Raw genomic sequence first — 24,177 nt, 5'->3', positions numbered from 1 at the left:
ATGCCTGCAACACCAAGGAAGTCCTGTAGGCTTCTGCACACCTGAGTGTGTGTGCACACGGGTGCCCTTTGTGTGGGGGAGTGGGTGCCATGGGTGCTGGGTTGGGGGGAGGCCTGTGGGCCGGGGACAGATCTGCTGACTGTGGAGTGAGGGCCCGGGGCCAGTTCTGAACCTCTTGGCTTGCAGGTGCCCATCAGAAGCGACTGATCCCCATCAAGTACAAGGCGATGAAGAAGGAGTTCCCCAGCATCCTGAGGTTCATCACCGTCTGCGACTACACCAACCCTTGCACCAAGTCCTGGTTCTGGACTCGCCTCGCCAAGGCCCTGGCCCTGCCCTGAGGATGGCCCCGGGCTGCTGGGGGTGCGCGCGTCTGCCTGTCCGCCTGCACCTGGGCTTCCGCCCCTGCTTCCCCTGCTGTGGGGGGACCTGTGCTCCACTTGCCTCTTGATTCCTGGAGGTGCCAACTCCGCACACGCTGTGTGTCCGGACGTCGCAGCCCACGTCCTGCACGGAGCAGGCGTGTGTCCACCTGCTGGGTTATCAGCCGGGATGGTGGAACCCGGAGCCGGCTGGGACTAAGAAGGGGACCGGCAGAGCCAGCTCTGACCTGTCCACACGTCGCAGCCCTCGGTTTCCCCGAAAACGAAGCGGGGTGGGGAGAAGGGGCAGTAGCTGTGTTTGAATCTCTTTCGAGGGCGCCTGACCCCGGACAAAGGTGGGACCCACGTGCATTCCTTTTCTCTCTTTTTCCCTCTTCATTGAAGCAAACCCTGGCCAGAACCCAGTATGCCAGCCTCCGCACCGAAGGCGCACAGAACGGAAGTGAGCGAGCCGCTTGAGGCAGAGCAGGTCTGCCCACCCCGGGGCATTTGCAGGCTGGTCCTTACCCAGCCAGGCTGGAGCGCGGTGCCCTTCCTCAGGGTCCTGGGGGCCCTGGAGGCCCCGCCCTGCATGACCTTGATGGATCGATCGCCCAGCTAACCATGCACTTACCCCCACTTTGACACTGGGGCATATTTTTTAAACAGTTTCAAAAGTATCTTTCCTGCCTGTTTTGTAGGCATTGTGAGAATTCAGAGAGAGCTGAGCTATGCCGATCTGTGTGCGTCATTTCTCCCCTGTATCCTGGGTTTATAATAAAGAGTTCTCTACTTTCAGAACATCAGGTCTCATGTGTGTCCGGGAGGTTGGAAGTAGTTTACCGGAGATAAAGCTCTCCCGGGTCAGAGAAACGGGCCAGTGGGGAGGTGCCAGTGGGGTTGTTTGGAAGGGGCTTCCCAAAGGCAGGGCCCCGGCTCACACGTCCCAGGCCTCACCAGGGCTGGGGCCTCCGTTCCAGACTCCAGGGAGATGGCTTGCCTCCACCAAGCTTGGTCCTCCCTGGATTGGGCCACACTTTTGGGTCCTGGCCTGGCTCTTCTAGGCTCCAAGGAGGGTCTGGAGAACGTCCATCCCAGCCCCACATCCCTGGAGAACTCAGTTACCAGTAATGATGCTCAAGCATATTTGTGTTAATCCTGAAGGATCTGATCTATTTTTACTTTTATTATTACTTTCTTAAAGGTTTTATTTTTAAGTCCCCTCTATACCCAATGTGGGGCTTGAACTCACAACCCTGAGCGCGATCAAGCCTTGCATACTCTACCAACTGAGCTGGCCGGATGCCTTGTTTCTGATCTATTTTTAAATAGAGTATCACTTTTTTACTGTTTACTCAAAGTTTGGAAAATATGTTATTTTTTTAATGTTTATTTATTTTAGAGACAGAGCACAAGCAGGGGAGGGGCAGAGAGCAAGGGAGACAATCTGAAGCAGGCTCCAGGCTCCGAGCTGTCAGGTGCGGGGCTCGAACCAATGGACTATGAGATCATGACCTGAGCTGAAGTCAGACACTTAACTGACTGAGCCACCCAATCACTCCTGGAAAATATATTATTTTTAAAAACCACTGATAATTCTAATCCGAGAGACACGCTAGTGATCTTCCAGAGTGCCCAGACATCATCAGCGACCTTAGTTCTCTCTTAGGGGTCTCCCTGTGGCCATGAGCCTGAGCCTCGGGTGCACTGGAGGCTCCCAGCCTGGCCCCGCTGCCTTCAGGACTCCTGGAAAGGCGCCAGGTACTCAGGGCAGCCCCTGAGACCTTCCTCTCCAGAGTCCCCTGGGGGCAGAGCCACACTGTGGTCCTGCAGGAGTGCAGGAGCCCCGTGCCCGCTACAGGCGGGGTGGGGGGGGCAGTCTCTGGAGTGGCGCCCGGTCTTGAGGTTGCAGGGGCTCCGGGGGTATCCGGGTAACACCGGTCACGTGACAGGGAAGCCTGCTCTGCCAGGCCAGGCTGGCGACCTGCGTGCGCCCACTTCACTCCCATCCGATCCACAAACGCTCCCGCATTCCTTCCGCCACGCCCACTCCCCACATGCAGGTCCTGGATACCAAGAAAGCTTCCTCTTCTCACTTTGGGCTTAGTCCTCTAGGAACATTTGATAGAGAAATCCTCATTTTTCTTTAAAAAATTTTTCAGGGACACTTGGGTGGCTCAGTTGGTTAAGGGTCCGACTTCTGCACAAGTCATGATCTCGCGATTTGTGAGTTCAAGCCCTGCATTGGGCTCTGTGCTGATAGCTCAGAACCTCGAGCCTGCCTCATGTTCTGTGTCTGCCTCTCTCTCTCTCTCTGCCCCTCACCTGTTCATGCTCTGTCTCTCTCTCTCTTTCCCATTTTAATGTTTATTTTTGAGAGACAGAGAGACAGAGAGAGAGCAGGGGAAGGGCAGGGAGAGACAGGGAGACAGAGGATCTGAAGTGGGCTCTGTGCTGACAGCAGAGAGCCCCACATGGGCCTCGAACTCACAAACCGTGAGATCATGACCTGAGCCCAAGACAGACAGTTGGGGCTCCTGGGTGGCTCAGTCAGTTAAGTGGCCGGCTTCAGCTCACATCATGATCTCACAGTTCGTGGGTTCGAGCCCCGCATCAGGCTCTGTGCTGACAGATAGCTCAGAGCCTGGAGCCTGCTTCAGATTCTGTATCTCCCTCTCTCTCTGACCCTTCCCTGCTCGCACTCTCTCTCTGTCTCTCAAAAATAAATAAAAGACATAAAAAAAAAAAAACCAAGAAAACCATAGACAGTTACATGACGGAGCCACCCAGGTGCTCCACCCCTCATTTTTCAATAGGGAAAATTCACAGCTGAAATTTTATGAAAGGCAAAAGAAGAAAATTTTGGAGGGCAGCAGCAAAGTTAAAATACAAAACTATAAGTCTACATGACCATGAACCCAAATCCTGCCACAAGCAATGATGGGGAAAACAACAGGACGAGGAGTTTCTGCCGGATGAGACAGTAAAACAGACACAATATCGTGTGACTATGTTGGATCCTGGTTCAAACAGGTCATCTGTAAAGAGACATTCTTGGGTCATCAACTGATAGAGGCTAATGTCCAGCACGCCTACAACTCAACAAAAAAGAAGTATAACACAATGAAAACACGGGCAAGGGACTTGAACAGACATGTCTCGAGAGGAAATATACAAATGACTAATAAACACATGAAAAGATGTTCAACATCACTAATCATTAGGGAAATACAAATCAAAACCACAGCAAGATACCATACCACACACGTTAGGACCCCAGTAACAATAAAACAATGCCAGAAAATGCCGAGTGTTAGCAAGGATGCGGAAGCCCAGGACCCTGCGCACTGTTGGTGGGAAGGCAACACGGCGCAGTCGCTGTGGAAAATGGTACGGCAGCTTCTCAACAACGGAACCACCAAAATACCATATGACCCAGCCACTCCACTTCTGAGTATATACCTGAAATGAATGACAGCAGGGTCTTGAAGAGACCCCATACTCACAGCAGTGTTATTTCCAATCGCCAAATCATGTACGCAACCCAAACATCCCTTGACAGACGAATGAATAAGCCGAATGCAATATACAAACAAAACAATACTCTTCAGCCTTCAAAAGGAATGAAATTCTAACACATGCTACAATACGGATGGACCTTGAGGACGTTATGCTATGTGAAATAAGCCAGTTGCCAAGAAGAGAAATACTGTATAATCCCTTTTACCCAAGGTACCTAAAATGGCCAGATTTCTGGAGCTAGGAAATAGAATGGTGGCTTCCAGGGCCTGAGGGGAGGAGAGAATGGGGAGTCGGTTGAGTGAGTCTAAGGTTTCGGTTTTGCACAAGGAACACAGGTTTGGGAGCTCGGCGGTATGACAGTCACATGTACGTCACATGACAGAACGCTGAGCTGCATGGAAGCAGGTGAGTGGGCGGCTCAGGCATGATCCCGGCTCTGGTCCTGATGTCAGAGTTCGTGAGACTGAGCCCCGAGTCGGGCCCGCATCTGCTGACCGTGAGGATCCGGCTTGGGATTCTCTCCTTCACTCTCTGCCCCGCCCCTCCCCTGCTCGCTCGCTGGCTCTCAAAATAAACAAACATTTAAAACATAAATAAAAATGGTTAAGATGGTACGTTTTATGTCATGTGTGTTTTACCTCTAAAAACAAAGACATTCTTGGGACAACTGGGGATATTGGGGTATTAGATGATGCCAGAAGATGATCATTATTTTTTAACGATGTGATAACAACATTACAGTTACATAAGAGAATGTCCAAATTTGTTAGAGTCCAAATCTGAAGTATACTGGTATGAAATAAATGATGTCTGGGATTTGTTTTAAAATTCTTAAATAGGGGCGCCTTGGGTGGCTCAGTTAGTTGAGTGTCGACTTTGGCTCAGATCATGACCTCACGGTTCATGAATTCGAGTCCTGCATCAAGCTCTCCGCCCTCAGCACTGAACCGCTTTGGATTCTCTGTTCCTCTCTGTCTGCCCCTCCCCCAACTCCTGAGCACACATTCTCTCAAATAAATAACAACTTTAAATACTTAAGTAAATTGGAAAAAAAAAAGTATGTATGAAGTAAATGTGACCACACAATAGTTAATAGTTCATGTTTTCTCTTTTTCCTTATGTGTTTAAATTTTTTGATAATTAAAAATTGTGTTCAGCTTAAAAATAAAAACAGTATTGCTACTCCACGTGGACAGCTGTCTCTCTTGCTGCCTCCCTAAGGTAGGCACTTTAAAACCATTAATTAGTAATGACTGAAACAATAATCTTTTTTCATCTGATTGTGGAAGTAGAGAAGAAGTTTGATTATGTCTTTTTAGATATCTGAAAATCCCCTCTCTGACAATTGGTTCTTTAAAAATGACTCATTTGAGTCCTAAAAAAGTATATCAAGAATATTTTAACTCAAAATATTTTTCTCTAACTTTATTTTAAAAGGGATTTTCTTTTTGTTATTTTTATTTATTTTTTTATTGTTTTTTATTTATTTTGAGAGAGAGAGAGAGAGAGAGACAGAGCATGAGCAGGGGAGGGGCGGAGAGAGAGGGAGACCCAGAATCGGAAGCAGCTCCAGGCTCCGAGCCATCAGCACAGAGCCCGACGCGGGGCTTGGACTCAAGAACCATGAGATCATGACCTGAGCCGAAGCTGGACACCTAACTGACTGAGGCCCCCAGGTGCCCCTGAAAGGGACTTGCACGAAGGGCGTGCATCGGGGTCAGACGGAGCAGACCCACTGACCCGGGACGGAGCAGACGAGCCACAGCGCCGGTGGCGATGCTGAAAGCCCCGCCTCAGGGCAGGGGCCACGGCTCTTCGGTGGAGCCAGGAGGCCGAGAATACGCTTCTTCCCCCTCGGCAGTGCAGGAGCAGCCTCCTCGGGGCCTCCGGTTGACAGGAAATTCTGAGTCGTGGGGCTGGGAGGCGGCAAGCTGGGGAAGGCCTGTTCACACCAGGCCGGGAAGATTTCAGATTCCAGAAGGTGAGCTCGGAGTCACGGAGCAGAACACACCGGGCCCTTGCGCTGGTCGGCAGGTGGGCGAGCTCACCGTCAGGGGGGAGGCCCGTCCCCACTGGCTGCCGAGCGCCAGATCATGCAGAATAAATGGTCTAAAAGGCCCTGGGGACTCCTGGTTCCGGGAAAATATGGAGTAAAACATACATCTCCCTGTTCCCTCTGTGAAACCAACCCTGGACTTAATAAAACAAGCATAACTAGACTCTGAAAGGTGGAAAGAAGGCAGCCTGGCTAAGGTACCCTGGGGCCCTCTGAACGACATGCTGGCGATCCCCAGGGTTTTCTGTCTGCACTACGTGTCTCAGACTGAGAACTGCAGAAGCCGGCAACCCGGAAACTCACCGGTACTGACAAAAAAGAGAGAGAGAGAGAGAGAGAGAGAAAAGGGCTTCCTCTTTCTAGCCAAAGGCCTAGCAAAGCGCAGCTTAGCAAGAAAGAGAACTCTTAGATAATAACCACTCTGCTCCAGCCACAAACACCATAGAAAGGACTACAGGACATGTGTGCCCTGCCCCCCAAGCCAAATGGGGAGCCTGGACTTCCACGCAAGGCGGTGCCAGAAGAGTGCAGCGCAGAGTCAGGATTTCCCCCCCAGCCGGGGCACGGCGTCCTCCCCATGTCCGCGGAGGCCACAAGGCGGGTGGTGTGGAGGCATCCATCTCCCTCTAGGCCAGGACGGTATTAGCAGAGGCAGTCTGAATCCCCCCCCCCCCCCCCCCCCCCCCCCCCCCCGGCCCAGCGGTAACGAGGTTCCCCTCGCCGGTTCCCACTTCCCAGGATGCCAGCAGAGGCTGAGCAGGAAACCTGGTCTTCACCCTCCATCTGACAGCACTGTGGGGCTTGACTCAAACCCTGAGATCAAGAGTCACATGCTCTACTGACTGAGCCAGCCAGGGGTCCCTGAGAAGGCCTTAGACAACAGAAGGTTTAAATAGGGCCCAGGGGCGCCTGGGTAGCTCAGTTGGTTAAGCATCCGACTTCGGCTCAGGTCATGATTTCACGGTTCGTGGGTTCGAACCCTGCGTTGGGTTCTGTGTTGACAGCTCAGAGCCTGGAGCTGCTTCGGATTCTGTGTCTCCCTCTCTCTCTGCCCCTCCCCTACTCATGCTGTGTTTCTCCTATCTCAATAATAAATAAACAGAAAAAATTAAAAAATAAATAAATAAGGTCCAGCATCTCATAATTCTCCAGATGTCTGGAACTGAAAATCATTCCTCATATCAAGAATCAAGAAAATCTCAACTTGAGCAAGAAATGACAGTCCAACTGATGCTAACACCAACTTCACAGAGATGTTGAAATTACCTGACAAGGATTTTGTTTTGTTTTATTTTATTTTAATAATAAGGTCTTCATTTATTTGGGGGAGGAGGGAGAGAGAGGGACAGAGAGAGCATGCACACGAGCAGGGGAGGGGCAGAGAGAGAGGGAGACACAGAACCTAAAGCAGGCTCCAGGCTCCGAGCTGCCAGCACAGAGCCCAACATGGGATGGGACTCAAACTCACAAACCATGAGATCCTGACCTGAGCTGAAGTCGGATGCTTAACTGACTGAGCCCCCCAGACGCCCATACCTGACAAGGATTTTAAAACAGCCAGTGTAAAAATGTCTCAATGATCAATAACAAACACACTTCAAGCAAGCAAAGAAAGAAACAAACAAAAAATAGCTTGGGCAAAGAAATAAAAGAAATGAAGAAGAAACCAACTGAAATTTTAGGACTGAAAAAAAGTAACTGAAATAAAAAGCTCCCTGGATTTGTTCTACAGTAAAATGGAGAGGACAAAGAAGTTAATGAGCTTGAAGACAGAATCATAGAAATCACCCAATCTGAATGACAGACAGAGAATAGATTGAAAAATATTAATAGAATCTCAGGAATTTGTGGGACTTTAAGGAAACATCTAATGGTTGTGTCACTGGGATCTGAAAAGTAGAGGAGAAAGAAGGTGGAACTTTAATCCTTATTTACTTACTTATTTTGAGAAAGACACACACGGAGTATAAGCGGGGGAGGGGCAGAGAGAGGGAGACACAGAATCTGAAGCAGGCTGCAGGCTGGAGGCATGGGGCTCGAACTCACAAGCTGTGAGATCATGACCTGAGCCGAAGCCGGACGCTTAACTGACTGAGCCCCCAGGCGCCCCAAGAAGGTGGAACTTTAAAAGTATTCAAATAGATATGGCCGAATATTTTCCAAATATGACAATGACCTGAACCTATAGATTCAAGAGGCTGATCAAACCCCAAACGAGGTAACCCAAAGAAACCCATGCCAAGATACATCACAGTCAAACTGCTGAAAACTAAAGACAAAGACGGAATCTTGAAAGTGGCCAGAGAGAAAGGACACCTTCCCAATAAGGAGACAAGCCATCTGCATGACATCAGCTTTCTCACCGGAAGCCGCAGCAGTCAGAAGACAGTGGCACCACATTCTCAAGTGCTGAAGGAAAGGAAGTATCAACGCAAAACCCTATGTCCCGTGAAAATCAGGAAGGAAGAAGAAATGAAGATGTTCTCAGACAAAGAAAAATGATGCGGGTTTGTCAACAGCAGACCTGCCCTTAGAAATAGCTACAGGGAGTTTTTGAAAGAGAAAATAAATGATTAAAAAAAGAATCTTGGGACATCAGGAAGAAAGAACTAGATTGCAAAACAAGTCAATAAAAACGCTTTCCTTCTCTTGAGCGGCATCTGACGGTTTAGCGGTTGTATTCCGGATAAATTAGGGAAGTTGATAAGTACGTTGTGACAATTTCTGCTTCGAGCAACTGCACGATGAAAAGGAGAAATGGAGGACTGCTGGCCCGGAGGAGGGACTCTGGTCCCTGCAATCTCCTCTTTCCTAGAGGAGCAAAGCCCACCTGCCGGTCTAGTGCTCTGCCTCCCACACGCTCGTGCATTGTTGGATACGGTTCTCAATTAATGCAGAGGTGACAGTTAAGACGATTATAAACAGGGTTTTTTTTAAACTTTATTTTAACATTTATTCATTTTTGAGAGACAGAGCACGAGCTGGGGAGACGCACAGAGAGAAAGGGAGACACAGGATCCGAAGCAGGCTCCAGGCTCTGAGCTGTCAGCACAGCCCAACGTGGGGCTCACACTCCGAACCATGAGATCATGACCTGAGCTGAAGTCAGATGCCCAAGCAACTAAGCCACCCAGGCGCCCCGGGACTTAAAGTTTGGACACCTCCCTGAAACTCGTAATGTGAACACAAGTAGAACTGATATAAATTATGTACTTAGAATATTACACTGAGTCTCTACTAAATACCTAGAAAGAGAAATACTCTCCATACATCATCAATAAGTCAAAATGAAAGTCTACTCAAAATGGCCAACGGAGAAGAGGTTAGTCATGTGTTAGAGCTGCTGGTGGAAGGGGCCTGGGTGGTCTCTAAGGAGGTAGTGAAGGCGTCTCTTTTCTCCACATCCTTGCTGGCATTTATCCACTATCTTGTTTTTAAAAAAGAATCCTTTTCATTATAAAAACGATGACTGAAAATATATATTTATGCATATATTGCATATAAGTCTATGGATTTTCAACTAGCATTTTTGTTTCATGTTGGGAAAATGAGCCAAATTATGTTTTTTGAGCATCTACTTATTATATAGGCCCTGGCCAAAAGCAGAATTCAAATATAAACCAAACAGGGTTCTGTCTTCAAGGAACTCACAGCCCAAAGAATCAAGGCACACACGCGGGAAAACCCTGCTAACTCAAGAGGTGGACCACACAGCCCTCCGTAGCGGATACGCTGGCCTGTGCCGGACACAGCATGTCCCGCAGTTCTGAAGGCTGGCTTCTGTGGGCCAGGTCTTGCAAAGGCCTCTCTGGAGGCAGAAAACCTTGACGTGGGGGTTGAAAGGTGGAGTTGGTGGAGACCGAGATTCAAGCAGTAAGGGAATAACTTAGATGGGGAAAGTGAGAGACACACGTGGGGGCCTGGGGGCTGGCAGGACAAGACGTTCCGGGCTCAGCCGGGCGCTCCCGAAAGCAGGCGGCGGCTGGATGCGTGTGTCTGGGCCGCAAAGGGCTAAGAGAGAGTGTGGCGATCAGTGTAGTGGTTGTGTGCAGGGTAGGTCAGGGCAGCACACAACGGCATAAGCAAAACAGAGAGATGAAGTGACTGCTGGTGAGCAGGGGCAACTCTGGGGTCCCCAGGACTTCCTCTTTCCTCGGACCAAACCCCACCCGGCTCCTTCCAGGGCCTGCGGTCCTAAGCACTCACTTGTGACTTCAACCTGCAACGACCTAACCCTGAGGTCCTCAGGTAATGAGGGTGGGCCGAGTCCAAGGACCCATGACGTGAGTCTGCTGTGGTCTCTGCAGTATTTGGCTCTTCTCACTGAGCATTCCTAGGTGAAAATGAATGTGTTTGAGATCGCCGCCTTCATCCACTTCGCTACCTCCTTCGAGAGAAGCACTACCCGACCGAAACACGTAACCATGTTAAAAAATAAACAGAAATAGGTGAAGTCAACTTGCCCCACCCCAGACCTACTCCGTCAGATCCTGCACTTGAGTAGGATCCCCAGGTGATCCACAGACACAAAAAAATGGAAGCGTTCTGCTTCCACCGTTAGAGAAGACGTGAGGCATGCAGCGTTTCAGCCTTCCAAATCGGCGTTTCCGGTCCTCCAGGCTCCAGGCCACGGCCCCACCCGGTCCTGCTCCACACAGACATGGAGGCCAAGCAGCACTACGGTTGGTGCAGGCATTTCATGTGACTCAACGAGAGTCCATGAGACCCAGGGAATGCTTTGATAGAGTCCACTGTGGTTTTTTTTCATAGTTTATTGTCACATTGGTTTCCATACAACACCCAGTGCTCTTCCCCACAAGTGCCCCCCACTATGACCATCACCCCTTCCTCCATCCCCCTCCCCTTTCAACCCTCAGTTCGTTTTCAGTATCAACAGTCTCTCAGGTTTTGCGTCCCTCTCTCTCCCCAACTCTCTCTCCCTCTTCCCCTCCCCCTGGTCCTCCATTAGGTTTCTCCCGTTCTCCTGTTAGACCTGTGAGTGCAAACATGATTCCACTGTGTTTGAGTGGAAAAGGCTGTGCCTTCTGGAGCCATTTTGGAGCATGAATGGGAGAGCCTGCCTGTGTATGAAGCCTGCGAATGGAGGAGACACCAGATGCTGACGACCTCATTTGAGCCTTTGCTTCAAGCCTTACAGCCTGACTTTGCGGTGAGCCAGTGAATTCCCTGTTTGTTTTAACTGGTTTGGGTTGTGTGCTGGATCGAGATGGTCTCCTCCTCCGCCTCTCCTCCCCTCTTCTCTGCCAGGCTCTGTGCCTCAGGGCACTAACCTTCAAGGATGACATCAATAGGCTCCCTTTGCTCTCTGGTTTGCTGGTGGCCAACGGGGGCACCAGCAGGAGATCAGAGAGCAGGGAGAGGTGGAAGTCAGGGAAGGCTGCCTCCCTTCTTGAGAGCTTGCTGCGGGCCAGCTTCATCTCTCTCAGAGGCTATAGCCACTTGCCGTAGCTTTCTCCGTCCCTCACCTTCTCTCGTTCCAGTATCCTCCATCTCCTTTCTCCTTCATGGCCCACGGCTGTTTCGCTCCCCAAGGCTGCCAATCTTGGACAGCACATCCCCTTTGGATTCCCTAATCCCTGACCGTGACTCTGCCAAAAGCTCCTTCAGCAAACTCTCCTCAAGTTACCCATTTTAAGTACGCCGAGTATCTCCTTTTGGGACCCGACTAGTACAATGATTGGTATTGGGAGTGGTTTTGAAATAGGATTTCATGGAGGGGAAAAAAGGACTCCGTGGATAAAGAAGACGTGGTATGTATACAATGGACTTAAAAAAGAATAAGATCAGATGTAAAAAAGAAGGAGATCTTACCATTTGTGACAACATGGATGGACCCAGAGATGTACTAAGTGCGGTAAGTCAGGCAGAGAAAGACAAATACCGTAAGATCTCACTTACACGTGGAGTCTAAGAAGCAAACAATAAACAAGCAAAATATAAACAATAAAATAAAAAAGCAAACAATAAACAATCAAGCAAAGAACCAGAAACAGACCCATAAATGCAGAGAACAAACTGGTGGTTGCCAGAGGGGAGGTGGGGGGGGTGAAATAGGTGAAAGGTATAAAGAGGTACAAACTTCCGGTTATAAAATAAATAAGCCATGGAAACGGAAAGCACAGCATGGGGATGCAGTCGGCAACACTGTAATAACACGGCACGGTGACAGAAGGTAAACTACTGTGGTGAGCAGGGTGTGATGTACAGAATTGTTGAAAAAGAAAATAGGATTCCAGAACTGAGCTGCTCACGTATATGAGGAAGGCATGGATGACCCCCTTGTGGTAGCAAAACAGGACCCTGGCAATCTGTGAAACACGGTGCCCTCACGAGCAAGCACGTCATCACGGCAGTGGCCCGGGATACAGCACAGGTGGGGGAGGAGGAGGACACGAGGAGGGAGCCTGGGGGACTCCGTCGGTTAGCGTCTGACTCTTGATTTCAGCTCAGGTCATGATCCCAGGGTTGTGGGATTGAGAGTGTGTCGGGCTCCAAGTTGGGCGTGGAGCCTGCTGAAGACTCTCTCTCTCACTCTGCCCCTTTCCCCAGCTTGCACGCTCTCTCTCTCTCTAAAAACAAAACAAAAGAAAATAAGAGACATGAGGAGACCCAACCAACCTGACTCACCTATCATGAACTGCGTATTATCTAGTCGAGTGAGCCATGCCGTTGGAGGGGCATATCCGCCCGCCATTATGAAATGGAGGCGGTATACAGTGGGTAGATCCAAAGGCACAGGGCACTACCCGATCGCCCTGGTATCCGATGCCACTGCTTGAGTATACCTCCTTCAATGTTCTACCCATGTCCTCGGGGGAAACAAGAAAGGCCAGCTAGCGGGGGCAAGGAGAGCGCAGGCCTCTTACAGAAGCAGCCGGAAGGGCCGCAGCACAGAGTGCTCTGGAGCGGCCCTGGAAGCCTGCAGCGCAGGGACGGTCTCCTGAGCGCAGAGGTCTACCGCAGACCTAGTCGAGGCACCGATCGAACTTGACCCGTGGGTGAGCCTGGCCCGCTGGTCAGGAATTTGGAAAGCACTAGAAGACTGGGGACAAGGAGGTCAAGGGAAAGATGGACTTCCTGCGAGCCACAAAGTATAAAGATATTCATGTTCCACGTACATGCTCCCCCAAGGGCCATCTGTTGTCGATGAGACGCTCACCAATCAGGACAAGATGACACAAGCTGTGACCATGGGATGGCCTCTTCCTCAGAAACTCTCTAGGGCTTGGTTCATAGATCCATTCACAAAGTGGCCACGGTGACCAAAGGGGACGGTGGTGGGCTCCACAGCACAGACTTGCTCTCATGCAGCTGAGTGGGCCATTGCCAACGCGTCTTTGCGGGGGGAGGGGGGATTTTAACTACAAATTCAAAACTGTCGATAGAGGTGACTCTATTCGGGTTATCTATTTCTTCATAAATGACTTTTGACAGTTTGTGTCTTTTGAGAAATACATCCATCTCATTTAGGTTGTTAGGTATATTGGTACTAAGTTGTTTGTAACATTCCTAAATTATCCTTTCAATATCTGTAAACACTGTGATCATCTCTCTCTCACTCTTGACATCGGTAATTTGTGTTTTCTCTACTTTTTCCTGATCAGTGTGACTGATAGTTTAACAACTCTATAGGTTTTTCTTTTTTCTCAGAGAATCAGTTTTGGGTTTCATGGCCTTTTCTCTATTGTTTTTTTTAGGATTTCACTGAATTTCACTCTGGTTGTTATTTTCTTCTATTCACCTTGAGTTCAAATTACTCTTTTCCTTCTTCAATGTATGTTTTAATTTTTTATTTTTAGAGAGGGGCACCTGGGCGGTTCAGTGACTGAGTGGCGTGGGGTGATCCTCCTCACGGTCACATCACATGAACTTTGTACAAAGGAATTTTTGTGCTTCTCATCTCTGCAGACTTGGGCTCCGTGGGTTTGGACGTCCTAGTGCCAAAGAGAAGGATGCTTCCACCAAGGAACACATTCATGGTTCCATTTAACTAGAAGAAACGGCCTCCTGACGGACACACGTTGGGGTGGAGACCGTCCTCCCAGTCCAGCTGCCCTTCCTTTCCCTAGGAATGGAACGCCAGCGTTGTAACTGGAGTTACTATGGCCACCGTGCTGCAGATCACAGATTAGATTGTCATTTATAAGACGGTTATTCCTTCCTTCCTCTCCTCTCTGCACGAGAGGCTACCTTCTGCCCCACTGACGTGAGCCCGGGTGTGTGACTTATGTTGGCCATTAGGATGTTAGCAGGCAGGATCTATGCAAAGGCCTTAAATGTGCTTGTGAAGGTGATGAGGTCAGACCTTCATCTTGCCATTCTGATTCTCGATAGGTAAGTAGAGAAGAGGGTTCAGACCGTGCCCGGTAACCAATCTTGCTCTCGGGCAACCTTCTCCAATAGCTTCTAACCCACGTACCTGACTGACCAAGGCCTACGTATGCTGCCGTCATCATGAAGGCCATGACCAGGAGGCGCACATGCCCTGGGTAGCTTGCTGCTGGCAAGAGGGGGACAGACACGTAGAACAGATTGGAACAGGCTGCAGGGGTCATGTCCAGCTGAATCCAACATAGACTAGCCCAACACCAGCTCCACTGTAGACATGTGAACAAGAAATCACTGCTTCCTGTGGGCTGCCACTCATCTTTTGTAGTTGTTTGTTACTAAGCATTTTTGTGGCCACAGCTAACTGAGGCCCTAGGTGTGGCCATGTGACTGTGTTTTGGGCATCAGGTTGGAAGAGGAAGCTGTTGATGCAACTTTTAGTTCCCGACCTTAAGATAGGTGTGTGTGCTCTACTTCCCGTCTACTTCAGGCTGCAGGAATGTGGGTGTGGTGCCGGGAGCTAAAAGCCACAGGATGTGGGTTGTAGACACCAGACGGGAAGGGGCGTCAACACTACGGCGCTGACCTATCACTGTAGGACTGCCTAAGACTTTACGTTAGAAAGACACGAATTTTTATTTTGGCTATTCCTAGAGCCTAATGTCGTTTGGGTTTTCTGTCACTAGCAACCAAGAGGTCCTAACTGAGAAGATGGGCTTGTTGCAAGCCCCCTGCAGTGGTCATAGGCCACAGCCCCAGGACGTCTGTCCTCCTGGCTCTGTTGTGGGTCCCGCCCACTTTGCTGTTGAACACTTGGCCCACCATCTGCCTTGACTACTGCTCCTGTCACAAAGGCTCCCTCCTCCTGCTGCACCACTAGCTGTGACTGCAGGGCTGACTGTAACTGGACACTATCAACGCCTGCCCTGTAGTTTTGAGAGAGAGAGACAGAGTGTGAGCAGCGGACGGGCGGTGGGGAGGGAGACACAGAAACCAACTCCGGCTCCAGGCTCCAAGCTGTCAGCACAGAGCCTGATGTGGGGCTCGAACTCACAAACCATGAGATCATGACCTGAGCTGAAGTCTGGTGCTTAACCCACTGAGCCACCCAGATGCCCCTTTTTTTACATTGTTTTTAACGTTTATTTATTTTTGAGAGACAGAGACAGAGCATGAGCAGGGGAGGGACAGAGAGGGAGACACAGAATCCGAAGCATGCTCCAGGCTCTGAGTGGTCAACAGAGAACCGATGCGGGGCTCAAACCCTATCACAGTTCATCCGTGAGATCATGACCTGAGCCAAGGTTGGATGCTTAACCGACTGAGCCACCCAGGCACCCTTAACCTCGTCTGTCTTAAGTAAACGCTGCTTCTCTTTCCCTTTCCAGATGGCATCTGGGAGTACAGGAAAGGAAAAGCACCAATGAGACTTTGTGGTAGAAGAAAGGGTCGCCTTGGATCCCTGTACTGTCCTCTGCTTCTGCTGCGGACGCCGGCTCTGGCTCCTGAGTTCCTAGAATTAACTGCTGAGATGCAGCGGGCCTGAGCTGGTCTTTGGAGTGGATGCCAGCACACTGAGCTGAAGTCCACGGTCCCAGCCGTCGGCCTTCCGCCACAGAGTCCCGCCTCTGCAGCCTTTCCGTTCCAGCTCTCTGTGCAGGCCTCGACAGCGCCTCCTCATGCCGTCCCGGGGCGCAGGGAGGCTTCGGACTTCCTGCAGAACAAGAACAGGCTGCGAGGGGCTGGGTACGCGGTCCTGGGATCCACCGGCGGGGCCCTGCCCTTCGGAATGGCTACGTCCTTGTGCCTGCTCTGGACACGACGCGAAGCGGAATGCAAGGCTTCTAGCAGCTGACAGCCTCCCGCAGGTCGCGTCTGGGGGAGCGGTCCGTATGCCGCTGAGACCCTTGGGGTCTTTGTGGCCTCTGGGTCCGTCTTTCCTGGCTCCCCCGGTCAGGATCCGGATGGACTGGGGACCACAGACAGGGCGAGCCGGCAGCCTGCCTGTGTGGCTTCCTTTCCTTCCCATTTCTCCTGTCCACATGCCTGCAGGTAGGAAGACACAGATGCGGGGCACCTGGGGGGCTCAGTCGGTTAAGTGTCCGGCTTCGGCTCAGGTCACGATCTCACGGTTGGTGGGTTCAAGCCCCGCGTCGGGCTCTGTGCTGACGGCTCAGAGCCTGGAGCCTGCCTCAGATTCTCTGTCTCCCTCTCCCTCTGCCCCTCCCCTGCTCGTGCTATCCCTGTTTCTCAAAAGTAAATAAAATTTAAAAAAAGAAAACACAGATGTTACTTTTATTTCCTCCCGCTTCTTTCCAGGGCAGTGGCCTCATGGTCTGGGCACGGCAGGGAGGTGAGCCCTCATCTCCACAGCGTGGAAGGAACACCATGCTCTGCGTGAGGTGGGCGTGGCTTCTGGCAGGGCCTGAAGGACGAGTGTGAAGGAGGGCCCTCCGCATGGGTGGCCCATCCCTGAGGCTTTGCCCACACAGAAGGTAAGACACTCCACTGGGGCGCTTGGTGCAAACCTGCTAGTTTCCGGTTCTACTCTCCTGACCTCAGGTCTGCCTTCTCTTTTTCAACTATTCACAGTGCAAATCCCTTTCTATTCTTTCTACAGCCAGGGGTTATGGCTCTGAGATCCGCTCCCTTACCCCGGGCAATCCGTGGGCCCCCTCCCCTCCTGGTAGGCCACGTTCTACAGCCTGATTTCCCCCATCGGGAAGAACGCCACCCTCGAGCGCACCCGAGCATACACCCTTGCTTCGCCAGGGCCGTCCGAGGGGCTCTTGGCCTCCTTCCAAGGTCCCTTGCTGGTTGAAATGTTAGTGACACGCCGCGTACGCCACATGCACACGAACAGGTGCAATTACCCAACTCCTTATTGAGGAATGTTTTTCTGGCTGCAACGTAGCCTGAAGACTGATGGGTGTTCTTTCCGGGTGTGGACTTGCTCTCTGTCTCCCTCCTTTCAGGCTGTTCCCCAAGGCCCGTCAGGCGCACAGGAAGGCTCAGGAGAGTGCCGGCTTGTCTGTGACAGTCACCACCATGCTACCAGGTCCTTCAACTCTTTGGGCGGATTAAATTCTTGGGCAGAGCACACTGAAGGACGTTTTTATGTAGTTATATGTGAGGGGTCAAGGTGGGCTTTATTGTCGTCACGTCCAACTAGATGCCCCATGGGAGGATGGCATGGGGCTCGGGGTGAGGGGCTAATGGGGTCAGCACTTACCGAAGAGAGATCGTTACGCCCAAAGACTGAACCAGAAGAATCTGTCACCAGTGGGAGAACGCCTTCTCTGTCTGCTAGACGGGATGCTCGGAGCGGAGACTCTGCTCCCAGGTCCGGGGAGCCCTCCCTCTGTCCCAGGGAGCCCTCCTCTGTCCGCTCTGCCGCCATTCAGCAGGGGAGCAGCACCGGCGCTGGCATCCAGGGCCCTTTGGACCATGGGAGACAACTTCCTCTTTCGGCAGACCGCTCACAGCTGGGCTATGGGGAAGCGTTCATAAATGCGGGGCACTGCGGTGGATAGAGCACTTTTGTCTCCATTTCTGAGTGTCCTGAACTTTCCAACGCAATGCCCAGATGGTCAGGGACCTCTCTAATTTTCGAAGGCTTGCAACCCGAATTCACTTTTTCAGCCTGGCTGCTAAAGGCCGCGGAGAGTCAGAGACAGGGCCGTCATGTCCTCCATCAGAGTTTGCCGTTGGAGAGGAGGGAGTGGGACGGGCAGCAGGGCGGCGGCGGTGCTAGGACCTCACGCACACAGTGCTGGACACCGGGTCTTCCTGAGTACGCAGACCGGGGTCAGCCCTGCGGCGGGCCCTGTCCCCCTCCGTCCGCACACGTGCTTTCTCACTCTGTCCCCCCACCAGCACGGAACAGTGCGGCCTGCCGAGCACTGACAGCAGGGCGGGAACTGCCAGGCACTTCCAGGAGTTTCGGGAGGCAAGTTCCTCAGACTTTCTGAGCTGTTTCCTCCTCTCTGAAACTGGCATCAAAACCTCACAAGGCTCCGTGAGGTATTTGATTTATATCCCTGAGCACACTGCCTGGCACTGAAGTCTAGTTGTTGCTGTAAAGACTTTACTGGGCTTTTTATCTGAATTTGTGTTAGAAAACTAGGTGCCAAGTTCCAGGCTGCCTGAATCGGTTCAGTTCCTGAGTTCAGAGAGTGAGGGATCCCAAGTTATCAGAAGATAAACATGATTCTAGGTGCCCGAGTTTAGTGAGAGATTCCTGTAGGTTCAGGCGTTTCTATGAACCACACCCTCTCAGAGATTCGGACACCCCCTCCTCCCTCTGCCCGAGGTTGAGAATTTAAACGGCAAATGCCATATTGCAGATTTTCCCGAGAAGGAGAGAAATGTGGCTCTTCATAAATGTCTAAATGGCCATCACGCTGGCAGGGCTTACAGTGGGCAAAAAAGCAAAACAGAAACACCAGATCCAAAACTCTGCAGAAGTCCTTGCCTTCTGGTGAGAGGGTGTCCCCCACACCTACTGGTTGATCTGCGACCTAATCTCAAATACAGAATATGCACAGGAAAAGACGGGCCCAGAGCAGCACAGGCTGAGCGCCCAGAAATGGTTTGGGGGAGGTGGAAAGTGCACATGACTTCCCTCAGGCCCGGAACAATCTCAGGGCACTCAGAGCAGGGGCGGGCGGGGGGAGGGCGGACCTGCACGGAAGCTGGCCAGAGCCAGCAGGTGGAGAAGGTCCTGAAAAGAAGACCGCCCTATCGAAGTGGGCAGGGCGGCCCAGGGAGGCCAGCTCCAAGGGGGTGCTGGAAGTCCCCTCAGTTCCGAAGAAGAGAAGGGCAGAGGTGGGGCACCCTGAACGTCAGGACTGCCTGGGACAGGAGACCGCACTTTCCCACTCCAGCAGAGCCCACGAACACACGGCTGGCTGAGCACCTGGACCTGCAGCTGGAGTCTCCTTCTTGCCCTGCTCGCGTCCCTCTCCCTTCCCCCAGAGCCAGTCACCAAACTGAGTTTTTGTGTTTGTTTCCTCGCTCTTCCTAAGTATCAAACATACGGGGCGCCTGGGTGGCTCAGTCGGTTGGGCTTCTGACTTCGGCTCAGGTCATGATCTCACGGTTCGTGAGTTTGAGCCCCGCGTCAGGCTCTGTGCTGACGGCTAGCTCAGAGCCTGCAGTCTGCTTCGGATTCTGTGTCTCCCTCTCTCTCTGACCCTGCCTTGTTCCTGCTCTCTCTCTGTCACTCAAAAATAAATGTTAAAAAAATTAAAAACCAAAAACCAAAAACAGAAAAGCGTATTGGATTATGCCTACTTCTGACATTTTTGTGAGTGCAATCACAGGGTATGTATTCTTCTGTGACTTTGTTTCTCTCGTTTTGGAGATTGACCTGAGCTTTTTATATAGCTGGAGTGAGTACTTTCCACTGGTGTATAGTGTCCGTTTACGGATATTTTTACATTCCATTGTGTGACTTCCTTATTTAGTTACTTATTACAAAGCCTAGTGACGTATTTTTCTGTAGGTTACTTGGAACATACGTACAAGAGTTTATTTAGGGCAAATACCAAGGCGCGGCACTGCCGGCGGCAGGGACAGCTCCGGCTTGCCTAGGGGACACCCACCGGCTTCCCACAGAGGCTGCATCCGGGCCAGCAGCTGGTGCTCTCTGGCTGCTAAAGTTTGCCCACCTGCCGAGAGTGAACTGGTACCTCACCTAACCTTGCTGTGCATTTTCTTGATTACTGATGCAGCTGGGGTTCATATTCATTGGCCCCCCAAATACTGTTGTGGAACCAACTGTAGTGAATTACTTTCAAGAGTTTATATTGTTTTTTTTTTTTATTGTTTTTTATTGTTTTTTATTTTTTTTAATTTTTTTTGTTAGGAGTTTATATTGTTAAAATGACCAATTATTGGAACATCCTGTTCTTAGAGTTCCAACGATACACATAACACACAGATGTGTTTTGTGCCTCCGAACATCTCCCAGGTCTTATTCTACACATTCACATGCGTGTACGTTCTAGATCGAATGTTTGTGTCTCCCCCAAGTTCATGTATTGAAATCCTACCCCCAAATGTGCTATTACGGTTACCTCTGGAAGGTAATGAGGTCACGGGGTGGAGCCCTCGTGCATGGGATTAGGGCCTGCTCCTGCTCTCTGCCACGTGAGTCTGTAACGAAAAGACAGCCAACTACAAGCCCGGAAGCAGGCCCTGACCAGACATCGGAGCCTGGACCGTGGGCTCCCCAGACTCCAGATCTGTGCGAAAATGATGTTGGCTCCTTACAGAGGCAGTCTGCGCGAGTTCGTTAGAGTAGCCCCAATCAAGTCAATGCTGAAATCTGATTTATCTACAACTTGTTTACCTTCACTGAAGATCATTCCATTCCAGTGGGTAGAGATGCACCTCACTCTTTCTAACTGCCATGAGACATTTCATGGCATGGGCGACCCATAATGTCACCCTCCTACGGCCCTTCCTCAGCCAGCCAGGAGCTCTGGCCTGGAGGCGACCGGCGCTAGCGGCTGCAGCTGAGACGGGCCAGGCGCTCACCACTCCCGTTTCTTCCACCTCAGCACCCAGGAAGCCACGCCCCAGTCTCCTTGACTCCGGTTGGGGTCAGACCAACACAATGTGGGGAGAAGTAAGTAACAATTTCCTGGGTTCACTACCTTTTGTGGTTTTCTCTCTCTTAGCTAAGCAACCGGCTGAATGCAGACGATCCGGGGAGGACTCCAAGGAGACCCTGGAAGACAGTGCCACCAGACATTGGAAACTAACATCTGTGGCTCTCTGCTTGGAGGGGAGGGACCAGGGATGTCTGCATTGGACTTTACATGAGCAGTAAGATTTGGGTTAAGCCAGCCACTTTGGGGGTTGTGATTTCAGCTAGCATTAATTACTCCCACACACACACACACACACCCCCACACACACACACACACACACAATTTCTTATGTATCCTGAAATGTTCCACGTAACATATACAAGCAACGGCCAGTCCTCTATCGATGGACACGCAGACCGTTTCCAGCTTTTCCCTGTTACAGTGACGCTACGATAAACATCCTAGTGAGGAGCCTTCTAGACCTGTCACACCCTTAGGAGGAGTGTTTGAACGGAGCGGGCACCTAGGAACTGGCTCCGCCTCAGTCAAGTGTTTCCCATCTTTTGCTGAATCCAGCTCGCGCTCACCAGGGTGGCGTGGTGCCCACCGGGCGGCCCTCTGGCTCCTCTCGGGCTCAGAATCCGAGCGCTGCGGATTCTCCTCTCTGCACAGACTAATTATTTTCCTAGGTACCCTCTGCGCCTACTTAATTCTTACAGGCTCTGAGTGCCTGTCCCTGTGGACACCCACTTCCTGGGTTTGCCGAGATCTCGGCCTCTCCCCAGGCTGCTCGCGCCCAGCTTGGGCACGCCTCCTGTCCTGTCCCGCGCCGTCTCTTCGCTCCGCACGACCCTTGAAGACGTGCCCGTTTGGGGTACTGTTCTGGGTACAAGAGAGGAAGCATACCTAAGGAAGGTGGGTATTGTCCCCCTCCCAACAAGAGATGACATCACACTACATGTGACATGTGATAAAGGACAGATGGACTGGGGATCAGACTCTAGCGATCTGCAGTTGGTCCTGGCACGGACACGGAACTACTGAAAAAATTGGTTTATAACACAGACATGAAATTATGCTTCCTGTATATTCACATTACTTATGTAGGGCACACATTAATTTCAAGACTTCAAACTTTTTCTTTCATTAAAGGAGCCTATAAAACTTGAATTATTACAGCTATGACTGCCACCCCAAGCATCACCGAGTCTTGAGATCAGCCCTTTCCTCCTCGATCCTGCAGGTGCTGACCACAGCCCAACGCAGGCGGGCTGCGTAAAGGCCACAAAGAGAGGAGCGTGAGGACATTTTCCCTCTAGGTTCTCAGTCCCGGCAGTGGTCCTCAACTTCTGGGTTTACACAGTGTAATCGGTGCGTCTCTGCCTGGCTCGCATCCTTCAGGCCTGCCCGAGTTTGCTTTAGAACTTTCTATACATTTGCCCGGGTGCATTCTCTGACTTTAGGAACCCGCTTTTCCCAGCACTGAGCTGGGTAGAAGAGGAGGAGCAGTGACTAATCCTGAAGAGGGGAAGGAGGGGTGCCTGGGTGTTTGCGTGTCTGACCTCGGCTCAGGTCATGATCTCGTGGTTGGTAGGTTCCAGACCCGCGCTGGGCTCACTGCTGTCCGTACAGAGCCCACTTTGGACTCTCTATCCCCTCTCTCTCTGCCCCTGCCCCTGCCCAGCTCACATTTTCTCCCTCCTCCTCTCTCTATAAACAGTAAAAAAAAAAAAAAAAAAAAAAAAAAACCCAAAACAACAACAATAAACTCTCCCTCCCTCCCTCTCTAAACAGTAAAAATACATACATACATACATACATACATATATACATAAAATACCCTGGCTGGCTTCCTTTCAGTTTTCTCATAGAGGGTGTTCTCCAAACTCCTTAGGTATTCCGTGTCCCCAGCGTACAATGGGCCAACTTATCCTTTTTAGACTTTATGATGGTATGAAAGTGATACACACTCAGTAGAAACTACCTACATGCTGAACCTCTTCCCCAGTTAGTGCTATGCGGGCTCGGACGGTCCTTGCCCATGGGGCTGGGCAGGGGCCACAGCTCCTGGTCATCCATGTGATCGCCAGGGTACACATAAACCATCCTGTTCCCATACAGCGATTCTGGTTTTGTTTTTCATGCTTTACTTATTTTTTTTTTATGGTTTTTATTTATTTTTGAGAGACAGAGACAGTGAGAGCAGGGGAGGGTCAGAGAGAGAGGGGGACACAGAATCTGAAGCAGGCTCCAGGCTCTGAGCTAGCCATCAGCACAGAGCCTGACGCGGGGCTCGAACCCACGAACCGTGAGATCTGACCTGAGCCGAAGCCGGCGCTTAACCGACTGAGCCACCCAGGCGCCCCATGCTTTACTTATTTTTGAGAGAGACAGAGAGAGAGAGAGAATACAAGCGGGGGAAGGGCAGAGAGGGAGACACAGAATCCGAAGCAGGCTCTGGGCTGTCAGCACAGAGCTGGACGCGGGTCTCAAACTCAAGAACCCTGAGATCGTGACCTGAGCAGAAGTCCAACACTTAACCAACGCTTAGCCACCCAGTCACCCCTAGCCATTTTGTCTTTTTACTTTCAGTACAGTATTCAATCAATTACATGATATAGTCAGTACTTCAATTTTTTTTCATGTTTTATTTATTTTTGATACAGAGAGACACAGAGCATGAGAGGGGGAGGGACAGAGAGAGGAGGAGACAGAATCTGAAGCAGGCTCAGAGCCTGACGTGGGGCTCGAACCCACGACTGTGAGATCTGACCTGAGCTGAAGTCGTTGGCTTAACCGACTGAGCCACCCAGGGGCCCCCAGTACTTCATTATAAATCAGGCTTTGTGAGAGATGATTTTGCCCAACTGTAGGTGAATGTAAGTGTTCTGAGCATGTGAAAGGTGGGCGAGGCTAAGCGGTGATGTTTGGGAGAGTAGGTAGGTGTATTAAGTGCATTTTGACTTCTAATATTTTGAACGTATGATGGGTTTCCTGGGACATAACCCCATTACAAGTCGAAGATCCGTACTGCCTTTTCTGCATGATAGTTTAGAACATAGGCATCTGTGCATTTTCTGAGGCCTCCCTGAACACAGGAAGTCCCTCCGCTCGCCACTGCGACCGGCGCCTGTGGCAGCAGTCTCACAAGCTGGGAACAGGGCCGAGGTTTGGGCTCCTCGGCTCACACAGCCACCGATTCCTTGCTCAGTAGAAGGATGGCATCTTGACCTCTATGAGGCCGTGTGGGAAGACCCAGGAGCCGGGCAGAACGACCATATCTAATGGC

General features: G+C 51.0%; 2 protein-coding genes across 2 annotated transcripts in view; one reads left to right on the top strand and one right to left on the bottom strand.

Moving 5' to 3' along the window:
• MYD88 (MYD88 innate immune signal transduction adaptor) overlaps positions 1 to 1,163 on the top strand; it is a 3,398-nt gene extending 2,235 nt beyond the window's left edge. Inside the window, exon 5 of the mRNA XM_029938791.1 lies at positions 178 to 1,163. Coding sequence (XP_029794651.1) covers positions 178 to 341 — 164 coding nt within the window. The 3' untranslated portion in view covers positions 342 to 1,163. The remainder of the gene's footprint in view (positions 1 to 177) is intronic.
• A 14,408-nt stretch (positions 1,164 to 15,571) lies between these two features.
• LOC115292444 lies at positions 15,572 to 17,338 on the bottom strand. Its single transcript, XM_029940566.1, has 3 exons — positions 17,163 to 17,338; positions 16,583 to 16,714; positions 15,572 to 16,335 (listed from the first exon to the last, which is right to left on the bottom strand). Exons 2-3 carry the CDS (start codon positions 16,677 to 16,679, stop codon positions 15,809 to 15,811), a joined length of 624 nt encoding a protein of 207 aa, XP_029796426.1. The 5' UTR covers positions 16,680 to 16,714; positions 17,163 to 17,338; the 3' UTR covers positions 15,572 to 15,808.
• Between the last annotated feature and the right edge of the window lie 6,839 nt (positions 17,339 to 24,177).

This window comes from Suricata suricatta, chromosome 5 (assembly GCF_006229205.1).
Source record: "Suricata suricatta isolate VVHF042 chromosome 5, meerkat_22Aug2017_6uvM2_HiC, whole genome shotgun sequence".
Taxonomy (NCBI): domain Eukaryota; kingdom Metazoa; phylum Chordata; class Mammalia; order Carnivora; family Herpestidae; genus Suricata; species Suricata suricatta.
Note: the sequence above shows the minus strand (reverse complement) of the source record. Positions and strands in the feature narration are given on the sequence as shown.

Bases quoted from the DNA above. Each gene is read 5' to 3' on its own strand.
- LOC115292444 (XM_029940566.1), bottom strand. From the start codon at position 16,679: ATGGTGTTCCTTCCACGCTGTGGAGATGAGGGCTCACCTCCCTGCCGT. The intron at 16,336-16,582 runs GTAACATCTGTG...TCCTACCTGCAG, and splicing joins AGAAGCGGGAGGAAATAAAA to GCATGTGGACAGGAGAAATG.